This window comes from Dendrobates tinctorius, unplaced genomic scaffold (assembly GCF_039654945.1).
Source record: "Dendrobates tinctorius isolate UK_male_01 unplaced genomic scaffold, ASM3965494v1 ptg000243l, whole genome shotgun sequence".
NCBI lineage: Eukaryota > Metazoa > Chordata > Amphibia > Anura > Dendrobatidae > Dendrobates > Dendrobates tinctorius.
In genome coordinates, this window is record NW_027361910.1 from 8095009 (window position 1) to 8107462 (window position 12454).

Consider the following 12454-nt stretch of genomic DNA (forward strand, 5'->3'; position numbering starts at 1 on the left):
TTTATGCTTGTAAGCAGAGCATGGCAGGGACGTCATGCGCTGTTTGCAAGTCGAATGACAGCTGCCAGAATACTCACTACTCTGCACGCCGGGACTATGTGGAGGGCATGGAGTATTCATTGCTCGCTGTTTAGTAGTGAGCACAGTGTTAGCCGCCGGCCTTCACGTGTTCCCACTACTAAAGGGAATGAATATTCGTTGCATTCCACTCCCAAGGGAGTGGAGCACAGTGAATATTTATTCCTCTTAAGTAGCGGGAACACTTTAATGCTAGGGATTTTGCTTTTCTGGGGTTGACCAAGCCTGCTTCTTTCCAGTGAAGGGAAAATCTTAATGCTAAACCGTATCAAGACATTTTGGACTATTATGGGAAGGCCCTTTTCTGTTCTAGCATGACTGTCGCTCTAGTGACAAAAGACGGTTCATAAAAGGATGATTGAGGAAGTTTGGTAGGGAAAACCTTGACAAACCCACGCAGTGCCATGACCTCAACCCCACTGGAAAGCAATAGCCACACTCTCCTGCCAACATCAATATCTGACATCAGAAATGCTTCTCTGGGTGAAAGAGCAACAATTCCTATATACACACAAGGCCTTCTCAGAAGAGTGGAAGCTAATTTCACTTTTTAGGGTATAACAATATTAGTACCTATGGATTTAGAATGCAATATCATAACAGCTATAAAGGCTCCTGCTGGTGTAATGTTATTCCAGATCATTTCTTCCAGTGTACGTAAGAAGACTAGCCACTGCATTAAGTTTTCATTACAGTACCTTGCATACAAACTTTAAGTCCATCAACTATCTCTTGCTTTTGATCTTGCAGAATGCAACGGGAAAACCACCTTTAAAAATAATGAATCAAAAGAATAAATATAAAGCTGCTTTTGAACCACAAGGTTAATTTAAAATGACATTGGATGTACAACATTCCTCACTTCACTGCCCAAACCACTGTATCAGTTTGTGCATTAAAGGGGTTGTCCCTATATTATCTTAGTACAAAAAAATTTAGAAAAAAAAAGGAAAAAAAAAATTCAGTTGTAGAGCTTGTTTTATTTTAAGATCTATTCATGAAAATGTACTTTGTTGGTTGGAAAAACCCTTTTAAAGGGTACTCTGTGGAGATAAATCATTCTTGTTCTGTTCATGCACTCATACACTATTAAAGACGAGATGCCAACTGAACTTTATTTTTATAACCCTTATATTTCCATGTGACAGCAGATACTTCCCCTTCCCATCTGGGACATTTTGTCACACACCAGTGTGCAGCTCCCTCCCCCCACTGTGAGGAACAGCTAGTTTCCTGATAGCAGCAGGGGTGTGGCCTGTGTCAGGCTGTTCCCAGCAGCCCACTCCCTGAAATCTGTCTTTTTAGTTCAAGAACAGAGGGCGTGCTCCCTTCTAGTAGAAGTCATGTCAACAAGAAAATGCAAATAGGCACTGTGATCTTCTGCTATACAACCCATAACAGTACATAATGTAAACTGACATGTGTCATACAAAGAGAAGAGGCAGAGGACAGCATTGGTGTTATAAGCCCATGTATGTCCCAGATGGGAGTGGGGAAGCAGTGAGAAGGTCCTGTCACACAAATTACAAGGGTTATAAAGGTAATTAAAGTGCACTGGGCATCTCATCTTTATAGTTTATGAGTGCAAGATTAGTACACTTTTTTTTAATCTCCCTGGAACACCACCTTAAAGGGACCCGGTCAACAGGATTGTGCACAGTAACCCCTATATACAGTGTCAGGTCGATGCCGTTATACAGATTAAAATGATACCTTGGTTGATGACGTTCGTCATGTGTTTTTTTTAACCTTTATTTTCAGTTTTTAGTTAATGAGTCTTCATGTGGTGCTCTGATTAGGTATTCATAATGCAGACTGATGACAGGTCATAGATCACTCAGTGACCTGCCACCTAGTTTGCATAATGAATACCTGTACATAGTGAACATAATCATAGTAACATAGTTTTGAAGGCTGAAGGAACACCTTATGTCCGTCAGCCTATTTTTAGTGCAGCTGTTCTGCATTGTTGATCCTGGGGAAGGCAAAAAACCCACGGAGTAGAAGCCAATTTTCTCCATAGGGAAAAAAATTCCTTCCCCTAAGCTGGGTCAACCATCTACCTATAATATTATGTTATTCGTAACCTTCTATATTGTTACTCACAAGAAAAGCATCCATTCCTTTCTTAAATTCATTCAGTGAGTTGGCCATCACCACTTCCTCAGGAAGAGAATTCCAGAGCCTCACTCCTCTTACCGTGAAGAACCCTCTTCTATGCTGGTGCAGAAATTGTCTTTCCTCCAAACGAAGAGAATGCCCCCTTGTTCTTGTCACAGTCCTTGGTACAAACAGTTCATTGGTACAATCGCATATTTAATGTGTAGTTACTAGAAGTGGTTCAGCTTTTCCTGAGGTTTATAATAAAAAATAAAATAAAAAATGGCACCTGCCCCATAGCAGCTATCGGTGTACATAGCTGTGATCCGATAGCTGCTATTGCGCAGGAGACGCCATCTTGGAGTAGAATTTTTTTTTCTTCTCCAGTAAGATGGCACTGCCTGCGCAATAGCAGCTATCGGATCACAGCTATGTACACCGATAGCTGATAAAAATGGCGCCCGCCGTGCAGTTAGTTTTTTTGTTTTTGTTATACACCACAGGAAAAGCTCAACCACACGTAGTAACTACACATTAAACATGCAATTATGTTGCAGCGCAGGTGCCACGACTGGCACCTGCCTGCAGAAGGTCCCCCCCCTCCTTCACTATATAGAGGTATTCATTATGCTAGGGGCCAGGTCACTAAAGGATCAGTGACCTGTCAGCAGTCTACATTATGAATATTATGAATACCTATTTAGAGTACCACATGAAGCAGCCCTGGGGCACAAGCATATCATTAACTAAAAACTGAAAATAAAGTGTGTAGGTTTACTGTGCACAATCCTGCTGACAGGTTCCCTTTAAGCACAATACAATAGTCTTAACAGGCTTTAAGAAGCAACAATTTTACAATGGATAGCCATCACTTTCCAGTCCTTGAAATACAATCAAACATGTTAAATAAAGATTATTATGCACTCAATGCTGTTAAAAGTAATACAAATAGACTATTTCCAACCATATTGGTTTTAGACTAGCAGAATGTGTTAGACATTGTTCACATGTACTTTTTTTTGTCTGCATGAGAAAAAACAGACCACTGTTAATTAGTGTTATGAATCTTGATTTTTCATCCGTTTTTGCTCTGTATATCTGTTATTGGAGTGCTGGCGTCCCTGCATGTTACGTACATCCTGCACGTTTCTCCTCTTCCCCGGCAGGGATGCTGACTCCACTCACCGCTGTGGCTCCCGTCTGCACTTCCTCTCCGGATGCTTAGGGTCAGCACACGGCACTGTGCTTAGGGCGTGTGCAGTTCCTCCTTAAAGGAGATGCGCACAGTCCTAAAGTGTCCCCAGCCAATGGCTGGGAGACACTTATTAATTAAGTCACCTCCACCTGCATGGAGGTGCTTATGCAATGTTGTTGGTCTGTTCCAAGCATGCTGGCTAGTTCTCAGGTATCTGGCGGTTACTACCCACTAGTGTGTGCCCGTCCATAACCCTACCTGCTGGTTCTTGCCTTGTTTCTGTCAGTCCTTGCTATTACCTGCCTTGTCAGTCTGTAATTCAGCCAGCACTACCTGCACCTACCTTAACAATCTGTATATCAGCTGGACCCGCCTACACCTGTTGTGCCAGTCTGTATACAAGTCGGACCCGCCTGCACCTGCCGTGCCAGTCTGAGTTATCAGCCGGACCCGCCTGCACCTGCCACGCCAATCTGTATATCAGATGTACACATATGCATCTGTGGTTCCTGCATTCTAGCTGTGCCTGTCTGTATCAGCTGTACTCTCCTACTGGGCCATTCCAGCTACCTATCCCTTGGTAGTCAGCTGCCGTGCATCCCAAAATCTGTCCTTCAGTAGCAGCTGGTGTCCATCAGGAGCCAACCTAACCCCACCATCTAGTGAAGAGTCAGGTGTTCAACTAGTCATATCCATCCAGGCTCTCCTTGGACCACTGCACAGTGGTTCCATCACTCTTGTTACAGTTTGAACAGGCCATGTAATCAACTGCCTATCAGACTTCCTCTATCTCAGACCTCTACCAGGAGGTCTCCAGCCAGAAAGACCAGAAGGATAAAATACTTTCCTACCTGCGGACAGTAACCACCCATATAGATACACTGACAACTCCGGCCACATTCGCACCTCCTGCAACCACCTCAGCTGTGACCCATCAGCTTGCCAGCTATGTACCCAGTCTGTCAAGTACTACATGCTATGGCGGTGGCCCTCCCCTAAGTCAGGGGTTCATCAATTAGTGCACGTTGTACTTCTAACTATTGGCTCATCGGTTGGTTTCAGATTAGGCCAAAGTGGCTTTCATCATGTCCCATCTCACTGGTGAAGATCAATCACTTAATCTCCAGTCCTTTCTGGAGACCTTTTGTAAGGTCTTCGATGAACCCAGCCATGTTTGCTACACAGCATCTTCCCTCCTCAGAATGCGTCATGGAAACCTCACAGTGGGTCAGTACACTGTTTGTTTCTGTACCGTTGTCCAAACTCGCCTGGAATAATGAGGCTCTGGTGGCCACCTTCTAGATGAATCAAAGAAGAACTGGCTGGCCATGATATACACCCCTCACTGCATGACCTGGTTTCTCTGGCAACTCGGATCGACATCACGTTTTGGGAGCATTCCAAAAAGGTGATCTGCAAGAGAAAACCTGTGTGCCTGACTCAAAGGCCGATCATGCAGCTTGCATGCCTCAGCTTAGGCACCTTCCCCAGAGTCCATGCAAATTGACTTGGTGAAGATGTATTGTCAGGATGCCTGCCATGCTTCTATTGTGGCAGTCCTGAGCATGCAATCCGCTCTTGCCCAGAGAGACTCCAGAGCCTAGGGTCTTGTTGGAGACACCACCCTGGGCAAAAATTACTCCTCTCCATCGCTGACTCTGGCAGTATCTGTTTCCTGTTGCAACATACTTTTTGTCTAGTCAGCCTATCAAGACTCTACATGTAATCAAATTCAACAGGCCTTTGTGGAGCAGTATCAAATTCCAATCCAATGTCTACAGGATCCGTTGGTGGTTTCTTCGGTGCATGGAAAAACTCTTTTCGAGACCATTCTTTTCATTATTGAGCCTGTGGAACTTTGGGTAGGAATGATACACTCAGAGAAGATTCTTCTCTATGTGCTATTGGGTCTGTCTCACCCTCTGCTTCTAGGTCTACCATGACTGCTAAAACACAAGCCTGTCTTGGATTCGAGATCTGGAGAAGTACTCCGTTAGGCACAGCAGTGCCACGAGAGTTATCTAATCCCTTTAGTCCTGCTCCTCCATCTAATTTACCTTACTTGCCTGCTGCATACTGGGTGTATGCTGACATTTTGGTAAACATTGAGGCTGAGACACTATCACCTCATAGCCCACATGACTGCCCTATTTATCTTCTTCCAGGCACTTCCCCTCCACGGGTTCGAATCTACCCTCTGTCACAGGCTGGGACCCATGCCATGTCTGAGCATATTAAAGAAAATCTTACCAGGGATTTATCCAGATGGAGAAGGATTCTTCTTTGTAAAGAAAAAGGACTGTTCACTGTTCAATAATAAATATCTGCTGCCTATCATTTCCAAGTTTAATTGTCTTAAAAGCTCCAGAGTCTTCATGAAATTCGACCTTCGTGGAGCGAATAACTTGATCCGCATAAGCCACAGAGATGAATGGAAGATGGCCTTTAATACATGCAATGGCCATTATGAGTATCGTGTAATACCCTTTGGACTCTAATGCCCCAGCAGTATTTCAATAACTGGTGAACAACATCTTCTGGGATCTCCTCTACACGTGAGTGGTTGTTTACCTTTATGATATTTTGGTGTTCTCGCCAGATCTGCTTTCACACCGGAGGGATGTTCGCCAGGTTTTGCAGAGATTAAGAAGAACCGTCTCTAAGCTAAGTATTAAAAGTGCATCTTCAAGCAGACTTCTCTCCCGTTTCTTGGGTACATCATCTGGCATGAAAATGGATCTCAAGAAGGTGTCCGCCGTCTTGAAGTGGCCCCGTCCTGACAGTCTGATGCAATCCAATGGTATCTTGGATTCAAGAATTACAACTGTCAGTTTATTCTGCATTTCTCCTCTTGAACTACTCCTATTTCTGCCCTGACCCGCAAGGGGGCCAACCCTATGATGTGGACTCCTGAGGCAAAGAAAGCATTTGCGTCTTTACAACAGGCCTTCTCAGCTCCTGTGCTGCATCGACCAGACAATAATAAGCAATTCCTTTTGGAAGTGGATGCTACTTCCTCAGGGAACAGAGACATCTGCATCTGTGGTTCCGGCGTTCTAGCCATACCTGCATCAGCTGTATTCTCCTACCAGGCGTTTCCAGCTAAATGTTCCTTGGGAGTCAGCAGCCATGCGGTCTGAGGTATGTCCTGGACTAGCACCTGTTGACCATTGGGAGCCATGCCTAAACACACCATCAGGTACTCTAGTGAAGAGCCATGTGCACACCCAGTAACACCCCTCAAGGCTCTCCTCGCACCACCGCTTAGTGGTTCCACCACCCCCAATAGGCTGTGTGCACACGTAGCGATTTTTAAGCGTTTTTGCCGCGATTTTCGGCGCAAAAACGCTTAAAAATCGTGTACAGAACGCCCCCCATGCATTCCTATGGCATTCCGCACATGCTGTGCTAATGCTGCGCTTTTTTCCGCGGCCGAATCGCATCGCGGAAAAAATCGCAGCATGCTCATTCTTTGTGCGGAATCGCAAAGAATTGCAGCGATTCCGCACCCATAGGAATGCATGAGAATCGCTTACTTCCCGCATTTGGCTATGCCCACCATGCGGGAAGTTAAGCGTCTCATGTGCGGTTGGTACCCACGGTGTGGAGGAGAGGAGACTGTCCTCCAGGCCCTGGGTACCATACCCCTGTAAAAAAAGAATAAAAAATAAAAAAATCGGTGTATATTTACCTTCCAGCATCCCGCGATGCATTCCCGGCCTAAGCGTTCCCAGTAATGCCTTGCGGCAAGGCCCTGTAATGACGTGGTCTCACGAGATCGCTATAGCAACGCGAGACTACGTCATCACAGGTCTCGCAAGGCATTACTGGGAACGCTGAGGCCCGGGATGGCAGCGCGGGACGCCGGAAGGTAAATATACACCGATTTTTTTATTTTTTTTTTAGCATTTTAACATACTATCTTTTACTATTGATGCCGCATAGGCGGCCTCAATAGTAAAAACCTGCACACACTTGTCAAACACTATGTTTGACGAGTGTGACCAACCTGTCAATCACTTTCCAAGCGATGCTTCAAATCGCTTGGAAAGTGCTTGAATATCGCACGCGAAAATCGCGGCAAAATCGCGATCATAATCGTGAGTAAAAAACTGCGCGATTTCTGGGAAGGAGTCCGGTTTTTAGTAAGCGTTTTAAAACGCTACGTGTGCACATAGCCTTATAGTTATCATCCGTGTGGCTTCCGTTTTCTCGCATGCAGACTTTTTTTTTCTTAAGCTTCAATTACTCATTAAACAGTAAAAATGGACCTTTTTTTTTTTTTTGCAGACACTTGTTTCATTTAGCTGCAACTAGACTTTCACATTTTCAAAGCTTTATGTAACACTAAACTTGCTTATGCTCTCTCACTATCGATTGTAGGTTTTCCTTACCGAGTCATCCCTTGATTCAAGCTGGCAACAAATCCTGCAATAGATCTTTTTCCAGCCAATGTGTCATGATAGCAATCAATTCCAACAATCATCATTTCTTTCAGCTAAACATTAAAATAAAAAAAAGACAATTATCGAATCCACTTTTATTGGATGGCCTTAGACTAGACAACTCCTGCTTAACCACATCAGGGGCCAAATGCCTACCAAACCTGAGCCGTTTCAGCAATTTTGCCTATGCAATTCTTGGCGGGTCGTGATATTGTTGCATTACAGGTCTGATTAAACCAATCAGCGGCTGCAGCTCATCAATATTCTGCTAGAACGGACATCAACTCTGCTGATATAGTAAAAGAAGAAGCAACTGATGATTGGCTGCAGAAGACCTATGACACAACATTATGTGACTCACAAGAAATAGAATCGGCGACATCACTAAAAAACATAAAATACATATAAATAGATCTGCTCTCACTCAAGGACAAGAAAAACTTTGTGCTCCAAAAAAGACAGGTGACTGCATAACACAACCAGCTCCGCTTACACAGGGCTGTGGAGTCGGAGTCGTGGAGTTGGTGCTCATTTTGGTGGAGTCGGAATAAAATGGACCGACTCACACTCCTAAAATATATAATAAATTGGTACAGTAGTTCAATGCAGAATGTGCTGAATATTTTTTCATAGGAATTTGGGAAAGTTATGAAATGTCCTATAAATGGTTGTTCTATTCCTGATCTAAGGCTACATTCACACAAAGCGTTTTTGAGGATACGTTTTTCAGCTGCAAAAGCAGATCAGCTTTTTAAAAAACCGCATCACCTGAAAGGTTTTTGAGCTCATAATGTTTTCAATAGCAAAAGAAGATTAGAAATCTGCTCTATCCATCCATTTATCCATATCTGTCCTGTACCAAAAAGAATGAAAGCCGGGTAGCACACAGACTAACACTCCTTTTTTTTTAGCACCAGTCAGGTACACCTCATAGCTGCCCAAAAGGTCGCCCAGGACAGGCATTGCTCGTCTTCAGTAACACATCATCAATTGATAGTTGGAATAAATAGACTGCATTCACCACATCATCTTAAGGTGCAGGCTTTATTTTCAAGTGTAGGGTCGTTCAGTATGAGGTTCTGCAGCAGCTGAGGTGTGTATATGAGGTTCTGCGGAACAGTATGAGGGTCTGCCCCCGATCCTGGGTACGCCCATGGAGTGAATGTAGCCTGAGGATCTAGGCTTTGTCTTAGCTGAGATAAGTTAGTGCTGCACTCCAGCACCAGTGAAGCTCCTCCTCTACAGACAAGGGTACAAAGTAAACACACTCAGAAAGAAGGAAGGCCTGCACTCATCTCAGAAGAATTGCTAGAGTGAACAGAATACCAAGATTAAGGTAATTCCTTCTTAAAGCATATTTAAACTTTCAATAAACTGTGCATAAATCAATAGTCCAGTATACCGTATGTTCTATCTGTATGCTTGATTGTTTTTTCTTTGAGCACATATACTTTTGGGAAGCTAGCTTTTATACAATATACAGGGAAAATACAGCAACAGGATTGATGAGGACTTATATGTGGACTTGTATAGGTATAGAAGCCAAAACATCAAGTTATTAGCTCTGTTATCAACTTCTTTGTTCCTGGAGTATGATACACAACAAACTTGCTCCCTCCCTCCTCACCTCTTCATTGACTGTGAAGCATTTAGTGAGCTGTACCCCAAGAAAAGCCTGAGATTGGAAATTCAAAGTAAAGCTATCTAATAACATATTTTACAAACTTTATATTTGTCATCTGTACTATTGATTTATGCAAAGTTTGTTTTATTTCCATCCAAAGTTATACAGTGGAGAAAGTATGTATTTCATACACTGTCGATTCCCACCTACAAAGAATGGAGAGGTCTGAAATTTTTAATCATAGCTACACTTCAACTGAGAGAAACAGAATCTACAGGAAACGTCTGACCTCTGTAATTGCAAACAAAGGTTTCTGCACCAAATATTAAGTTCTGTTTTTCTATTGTATCAAATACGTATTTCATGCAATAAAATGCATATTATTTAAATCATACAATGTGATTTTCTGGATTTTTTTTAGTCAGTCTCTCCCCTGTTTTTGCTGGAATTATAATATACATTATTTTATAGGACAAAATTATTTTGAGAGTGAATTTATATGACTACAAAATATCTAAGAAGCTCCCATGAAGTCAGCTGTATTTGAGCATTTCACAGTGACTCAAGATGAAAAATATTTTGTGTGTCAAGTGACCCGGAGGAAAACAAATGCTGTGATGCCAAAATTAGTGCATACTCAGGCAGTGATAAAAATGCTCCTACAAGAGCTTCCAATCTAAAAAGACATTTATAACGCTTCTACCCAGAAGTTTTCAAAGCTGTGACTGACAAAGATAACAGCAGCACCAAGAAACCCGCACCCAGCACTTCCTGCCAGGCAAAGGAGGAAAGAGCATCTCAAACATCATTAACAAGATATTTTGTAAGTGACAAAGTTACTGTAACAAGGACAGCAGATATGTTTAAAAGACAGCTCATACAGCTTGTTGTGAAGGACGGTGTACCATTATCATTATTTGCACGACCAGCTTTTACAGCTCTTAATGGAGAAATGGCCCACAAACTTGATGTTTCTCTGGAAAAAGTATTAGAAAATTAGTGATTGAAGAAGCCATTAAACAAAAGGGAGATCTTAAAAAGACTCTCAAAAGACACTTTCATGTTTCTTAAAATGGTTGCCTGCACACGCAATGTTCGATATGTTTGTGAAATAAAGAAATTGTTACCAAGACACTGGCAGTAAAAGATACTAAAGCTCATTACAGCAGCCAGTTTCTCCAGGCCTTAGTGGAAAAAGTTCTGCAAGATTACGAACTCAAAAAAGAAAAGGTTCTTGCTATTGTACCGGACAATGCTTCAGGCATGATAAGTACAATTAAACTGATGAATGAGCGTAATGAACAACAGCTAGAAGAAAATTTAGGAATCAGTATGTTTGAGATGGAAGGCCACAGTGCTGTTCATGTAACAAACATATTACAACAGAAGAACAGCAAAATTATACTTTAGAAATAGATGATCTTGTTGAAGCTGCTTCAAAACACTTTCACATTCATCACATGCGCTGTGTTGTGCACATGCTGCAGCTGGCAATAAGAGATAGTCTACAAGAGGGACATGCTGGAAATCTCAATGGAAGAAATTGGTTATTGCCGCCAGAACCCCTAAAATTGATTCCATCTTTAAGAGACGTGAAAGGGGCAATTGTTGATCAAGCCACTCGGTTGAGCAGCACTTATTTAATGATTGAGCGATTACTTGAACTAAAACCGTTTCTATGGCGAACCCTCAGGTAACCCTAAATGAAGGTCAATGTACACAGGTGGCTGAATTAGGAATTGCTTAATCACCCATTTACCATGACTAAAAAATTACAAGCTGAGGATTTAACTCCTGGCATTTTCATAAGGGAGTGGAAGAACTTGCTATTTTGCCTGTCCCAAAAAGAAGGTTTAATCGCAGATGGCATTTCTGCTTCAATGAAACGGAGAGAGACACAGCTATTGGAAAATAAAATTTTTCTGGCAGCTGTTTATGTGGACTCAAGTCATTGTATACTGCTTGATGATCAACAGCTTACTAAAGGAAAAGAAGCTCTGACTGAGATAGCAGTTAGGATGAGTGGCCTATAGGACTGCCAGGTGCAAGAGGACTTGGGTCCTGAGAGTGCTACTGCTGCCATATCTTCATCCTCATCAGATAAGGAGTTTGACTTTGACAAGTATTTGGATGACATGGAGCAGGCAAAGCGTTGCCGCAAGGAAAAAGATTTCACTCTGTATCCTATAGCAAGCAGATTGACCATATTTCAGTAAAATGTTTCACTTGCTCTCAAAGAAATAAAAAAATTCAACCGTTCATCAAAACTGACTGTGCATGAGGCAATTCCTTTATACCCGGAAATTGTTAGAGATGTTGCCTATGTGGTTACGGCTTTGCCTCCAACCCAAGTTAGTGTAGAGAGGTTGCTCTCTGGCCTTAAAATTATTAGGTCAGATTTTAGGTCATCTATGAAGGAGGATCTGATGGAGGAAATTCTATTTTGGAACAAATTCATAGACTGCACAAATGTTAATTAGTATGTTTTTGTTGAAAACTGTTTTTTGCCACTTACATAGTTTATTACATAGTGTTTATAATATATATATATAAAATCGATATTACATAGTGTATTACATATTTACAATTTATTATTTTTTTGTGTTCTAAAGTTGTATTCCAATAAATATATATTATGTTATGTTCTATCTAAATATCTTGATTATTGTATCATAAAAATGATTAAATGTCTGATGTTCACATTGTACTACAATAAATTTTTCACTTAAATATAAGCAACATATGTGGGAGTCGGTGTAAGCGAAATTGAGGAGTCGGAGTCGCAGGTTTGGCTTACCGACTCCACAGCCCTGGTAGCAACTTCGGCTTCTCGATGAGAGGACCAGGGCGGGAAGATGAAGTCTGCCAGCCTCTGGTTATTATTATTAATATACATTTTTATAGCGCCATTTATTCCATGGCGCTTTACATGTGAGCGGGGCAAATGTAGACAAGTACAATAAACATGAGCAAAACAAGGCACAAACAAGTACAGAAGGTGCGAGGACCCTG

General features: G+C 42.1%; 1 protein-coding gene across 3 annotated transcripts in view; it reads right to left on the minus strand.

Moving 5' to 3' along the window:
• The window catches only part of PIWIL1 (piwi like RNA-mediated gene silencing 1), a 376145-nt gene that overhangs the window by 32496 nt on the left and 331195 nt on the right, over positions 1 to 12454 (minus strand). For all 3 annotated transcript variants that reach the window (XM_073557066.1, XM_073557067.1, XM_073557065.1), the window contains 2 exons: positions 7768 to 7871; positions 777 to 847 (listed from right to left, as the gene is read on the minus strand). In XM_073557066.1, coding sequence (XP_073413167.1) covers positions 777 to 847; positions 7768 to 7871 — 175 coding nt within the window. The remainder of the gene's footprint in view (positions 1 to 776; positions 848 to 7767; positions 7872 to 12454) is intronic.